The sequence below is a fragment of the Nothoprocta perdicaria genome, unplaced genomic scaffold (assembly GCF_003342845.1).
Source record: "Nothoprocta perdicaria isolate Ctin4 unplaced genomic scaffold, notPer1 scaffold_252, whole genome shotgun sequence".
In the NCBI taxonomy this organism is placed as follows: Eukaryota; Metazoa; Chordata; class Aves; order Tinamiformes; family Tinamidae; genus Nothoprocta; species Nothoprocta perdicaria.
Window position 1 is genome coordinate 650,419 of NW_020455480.1, and position 5,449 is coordinate 655,867.

Below are 5,449 nucleotides of genomic sequence, written 5' to 3' on the forward strand. Positions count from 1 at the left end.
CCTCCGCTATTTATTTACCGACTACATTAGCGGCGCGGGCGGCACGGCTCCCGCGCGGCCGCGCAGCACGAGCCCGCGGCGGCGCCCGGCGCGCGCTGCTGCTGCTGCTGCTGCTGCTGCGCAGGAATTAACGCGCGCTTAGGCGTTAATTACGTGGAAGCTACAGTGCAATTAGCGGCACTTAATGCACAGCGTTACTTATTTTTTCACTGATGGATGAAACGCACGGGCTCTGCACGCGGGTGGGCGGCTGGGCACTGGCGCGGGCACCGCGGAGGCGGCCCGGCGCTCGGTCAGCTATCCCACCGGCTCTCTGGGCACGGGCGGCCTGGCGGGGTGGCCCCAGCTCCGGACAGGGGCGCATGCCGCAGCGCTTGGCCGCACGCTGCCAGGGGAGCTCGGCATCGGGCCGGCCGTGCGTGCGCGCACCCGCGCACGGCAGCTGGGAGCGATTACGCCGCAACAATGCTCTGTTCCATCAACATTATGTCCTCATTAAACCTTTATTAGTAGATTAGATTCAGATTTATTGATTTTTTTTTTTCTTTTTTGTCTTTGCAAGAGGGAATGCAGGCTCGCGCTGTCGGAGAGGAGTCTGTGGCTGCTGCTGCTGCTGCCTGCCGTGCTCCAGGACGGCGAGCAGGAACAACCAGGGCTGGACGGTCACCGTGGCCAGGGCGCGGCTGCTCCCCGTGTGGGAGCCAGGAGCGTCGCACGCTGCGCCAGGGGCCCTAGTGGTGCCAAGCGCCCAGGGCACTTGCTGGGCACCGCAGCCCTGCAGGGCCCTCGCCCGGGGCCCCGCCAGCCCGGTTCACTGCGCCCATTGGATTTGTCTGTTGGAGCGTTTGATGTTACATGAAGGCGGCTCGTTGCAGAGGGTGTTAATTGCCCGCTGCAGTGATCAGGTCTGTAGCAGCATCGATCCCGGCAGGATCAATGGGCTGATTTAGTGTCTCGCGAACTCTTTAACCGGACACCTCATCAATAGGCAGCCACTTAGGGCCCATCAGCGCATTAGCGCGCGCGGTGCCGCGGGCCGCGCCGGGCCGCGCTGTCACTCAGCGCAGTTTTCCTGCGGGTGAGGCCGGCGGCCGCGCGGCAGCGGAGCCGCGCAGCGCGGGACGTCCCGCGCGCGCCGCTGTCCGCGGTGCTGAAGCGCTGCCGCTCGCTCGCTCGCGCGYGCTCAGGCGCAGCGCCACGCGGCCCAGAGCGCGCCCAGCGTGGCGCCGTAGGCCGCCACGGCCGCCAGGTAGGCGCGGAAGAGCAGCACGTCCACCACGTAGGCCACCTGCAGCCACTCGTGCGCCGCGGCCTGCAGCTCCTCGCGSCGCCGCAGCAGCTCGCGGACGGCGGCCACCTCGCGCAGCAGCGCGCGCGCCCACCCGGAGCCGCCAGCCTCACCGGGCGTCTCGGGCTCCTGGGCGTCCTCCACGCTGCAGGGGCTTGGCCGCGCTGCAGGAGCAAAGGCTGTCGGAGGGGAGCTCTGTGCTCTGCACGCGGAGCCCGATGCGCCGCCCTTACCCGCGCTCTCGCTGTGCACCCTGCCTGGGCACAGCTCGCTGCGGTGGCGGATGCAGAGGAGCGCGGCGGCGCACTCCAGCACCCAGCGCCGCACCCAGGCGGGCACGTGCGGCTGCAGGTCCTGCTGGTGCACAAGGCGCACGATGAGCACAGTCTCCATGAGGCTGAGCACGAGCAGCGCCATGCACACCACGAAGTAGACACCTGTGGAGAAGGCGCACAGCTGAGCACRGCATGGGCTCGCCACGCGCATGCAGCCTCCCGTGCCCACGTGGCCACGTGGCCTCTCTGAGCTGCAGCACCTCCAGTGTCCCCAGCACCCCRTCCTGCAGGGACTAGTTGTGGCAGCAGCCCTGGCAACTGTCCTGGCAGTGCAGAGGGAGATGCAACCCACGCTACCGCTGCACAAAGCCCATTCCGTGCTGATGGGTGCACCGCCGTACCTATGAGTGGGGTGCCAATASTGGTTGCAGGAAGTGTGTCCGACACGATGATCAGGAAGACGGAGTAGCCCAGCAGGAGCGTGATCTTGAAGGAGACCCTCTCGCCGCTGTTGGGAGGTAGGTAGAAACCCACGAGGTCCGTAAGCATCAAGAAGATGCTGGGGAGCAGCAGGCTGACCGTGTAGAAGAGGGGACGTCTGCGGATGACGACCTGCCGGTACAGAGGGGAGATGGAAAGGACTTGAGGGGATGGGGATGGGGATGTGAAGCGAGCGTGGAGGGCTCTGCACTGCGTGGGGGCAGCGCCAGGGCCCTCCATGCACCGCGGGGAGGCCACGGCCCTTACGTAGAACTTGATCTCGGCGTAGCTGTCGCTGTCCTTGACGCTGAACTCCTGGATGCGGCTCAGCACGTGCAGCAGCTCCCACTCGCCCTGGTTCATGAAGACGCTCCTGTCGGCCTTGACCAGCTCCGGCGGGCGCCACAGCGACAGGTTGATGTCGTGGACTGGGGACACGGAGAGGTGAGCAGGGGAGCGTGCGGGGCGCTCTGTGCAGCGCAACTCCGAGCGCTCGCCTGCGCATCCGCGAGGCGCGAGGGCCCTCTAGAGGGGGATGCACGGCGAGCACTGAGCACACGGGACACGTGCGGGGCACACGCGCTGCGGCCACTCACTGTGGTGCAGCCAGCTGGTGAACGTGAGCGAGCAGTTCTGCACGTCGAAGGGGAAGCTGTAGATGTCGAGGCTGCAGGCGGTCATCACCTGGATGGGCTTGAGGTTGCGCACCTCTCCGTGGTGCTGCACGTACACGTAGGGGATCTCGGGGGACCTGCCCACGTCCACGCTGAGGGGTGGAGAGCAAGGGGCGCCTGAGCCGCAYGGGACCCCTAGGACCGCGCCGCGCTCGGGAGCTGGGCGCTTGCCCTACGCTCCTGCTGATCCCTTTGGGAAGAGCTGTGGCTGGGGGAAGGGTCGGGAAGGGAGCGCGCCCAGGGAAGCGCCCCGCACTCTTGGCCCCTCTGGGAGCAGCGCTGGAGCCATCACGCCACGGCCCTTGGCACCGCTGCAGGGCGGCCGCGGCGCGAGATGGCGAAAGCGCCGGCAGCGCGAGCGGGAGGGAGGGAGGCGGGCGCTCTGCAGCTGCCCCTGCATTGTGCGTCGCGAACAAAGCCCTTCTCCAAATATCTGCGTTCCCGCCCCGCCGCGGGGCGGCTAATTACGGCCGCGTGCGGCTCGCCAGCATTGGAAATGTCCCAGCTCCCGAGCTGCTTCCCCATCTGCRGCTAACCGGACGCGGGGCTACTGCCAGTTCCGTGCTGGGAATGCAAAGCGAGACGGGAGCGCGCGCTCACGGCGGCGGGAGCGAGAACGCGGGCACAGCTGAGGGGCCTGCGCGCTCACAACTCGTTGATGAGGATGTCGGGCACCCAGATGCTCTCAGCGGGCAGGGAGATCTGCGTGACGTTGTCGAAGCGCGCCGGGTCCCACTGCAGGAACTCRTCGGTCCAGTGCTGCGGGCACACGGAGCGCACGGCACAGCCGGTGCGTCGCGCATGCGCGACAGGCCCTACACGCGTCGGCGCGGCCCCACGTCCCGCTCACCTGCCGGTACCAGATGTACGTGGTCACCACCTGGTTCTTCTCGTCCTGCGGGAGCAAGGGGCAAGGGTGGGAGCGCGGCCGCGCCCCCTGCCAGCGCGGCGGCGGCCGCGGGCAGACGGGCGCTCACCACGCTCAGGATGGCGTACACCATGACGTCGAGGGCCACCGTGGTGGTGGTGCGCCAGTCGCGCACGGGCCGCACGCCGCGGCGGTAGCGAGCCAGCAGCTGCTCGGCCAGGCGCAGCAGGACGGGCTCACCGTGCGCCCCGCTGTCCCGTGGCGCTCCTGCAATGGCACGCGGTGCTTCGCGAGGGGACGCCACGCACGGGCGCACTGAGGACGCGGCGGGCGGCACCGACTCGTTGGGCGATGCAGGGGAAGAGGTGCCCGTTGGGACTGCAACTTCTCCAACCTGCTGCAGCGCCTCCCAAGAGCTGCAACCCGCCCCGGGCGCGCGGCACTGCCAAATGCAGCAGGGGCTTTCCTGCCACGGCCCCAGGGAGGTAAGCAGTGACAATCCRAAAATGGCAATTGCTCCCTGACAGCTTCGCAGCTGTTTCTGCACCGTGGGGAGCTATGGGCACACGCTATGTTATAGCATCGTCTCTGTGCATTATCACACCCAAAATTTTGGCCCTGTGTTGCGGCCGGAGACCCCCTCCCTCGCAGCTGGACGCGCCACACACCCAGGTAAGAAGTTTTGCAAGAAAAGCGTGTTCCAAGGCAGCCTTGGCACTCTCCATGCAGCTCACGGCTTGTGTCCCAGTGTTGCATTGTGCCTTTCAGCCCCATGGTCCTGCCCCCCATGCCGCCTGGCCCCGCTGCCCTACCTGGGTGCTGCAGTGTGGTGGCCAGCGGCAGCAGCACGAGGAGCACGCGGAGCGCGGCGTGTGCCATGGCCCTCTGCGCAGCAGCCAGGCGCCCGCGGGCGGCAGCGCTTTTTGCTCGCCCTGCCTGCCCGCCCAGGGGGCAGCCGAGAATGCCCACGTCACGCGGCCGCCTCCCCGGGGCGCTTCGGGTTTCAGGCACGGGCGCCTCCCTCATTGCGGCCACGGACTGCGGTGCCTCTGCCGATGCCCAGCTCCAGCAGCCTGCTAGGCAAAGCGGACTGGGGGCTGCCGCAGGACCCATCACGGCAGCACCTGGCCGGCACAGGGGGACAACCGTGCAGGCGTTTTCTTTTGGCAGCCCTGAGCTTGTGCAAGGAGCAGGCCTGCTGGCAACAGGGAGGTTACTGAGCCAGCTCCCTCCTCGCTGGGTTTTGTTGCTTTTGCCCCGTGCCGGTGTGCCCTTGTGCTGCTGTGCTGAGGCTAGGGAAGTCTCCTGCTGAGGGGAGCGATAYTGAGGCAGCAGGCAGGAATCGGAGCCCGTGGTGGTTCCGCGCAGCAAATTGCATCAGGCGGCAGCACCGAGTCTTGTGAGAGTTAGCGCGCGGCCCTGGAGCTCTGCTTGGGCGCCGAGAGCAGCGCGGGTGACAACGCAGCCGCTTCGACCACCGCCTCGGCGAGGGGGTCCCATCCGCACCCCGGCGCGRTGCTAACGCGCCCGGCAGCCCGCCTGCAATCAGCTCCCTCGTTAGCGTGATGCATGGCTGCATGGACTGCCGCTCCAGCGGGACGATTTCTGGGGCGCCTGCTACAAATTGGCAACTTCCAGATCCGATTTACCTGCCAAGAGGGCATAACAGCAGTTTATTAGCCAGCAAGCTGCCGTGCAGGAGCCGCTTTCCCGGGAACGGGAGCGTGGGGCCGGCTGGGGACGCGGCCCAGCTCCCTCCTCGCGTGGTGCGTGTCGGGGCCGCGCTGTGAAGCGGAGCACGGCCTGTGTCGCCAGCAGCTCTGCGCTCACACGGAGTGGCTGCTTGTGCGGTACCTGCCCCAGT

The 5,449-nt window shown here is 67.5% G+C and overlaps 1 protein-coding gene across 1 annotated transcript; it reads right to left on the reverse strand.

Annotated features, from left to right (window-relative positions):
• Window positions 1-1,183: 1,183 nt before the first annotated feature.
• Window positions 1,184-4,464, reverse strand: LOC112948098 (5-hydroxytryptamine receptor 3A-like). The gene is made up of 8 exons (XM_026040300.1): window positions 4,398-4,464; window positions 3,695-3,852; window positions 3,568-3,612; window positions 3,367-3,476; window positions 2,640-2,809; window positions 2,311-2,471; window positions 1,965-2,175; window positions 1,184-1,725 (listed from the first exon to the last, which is right to left on the reverse strand). The coding sequence occupies exons 1-8, from the start codon at window positions 4,462-4,464 to the stop codon at window positions 1,184-1,186; spliced, it is 1,464 nt and encodes a 487-aa protein (XP_025896085.1).
• Between the last annotated feature and the right edge of the window lie 985 nt (window positions 4,465-5,449).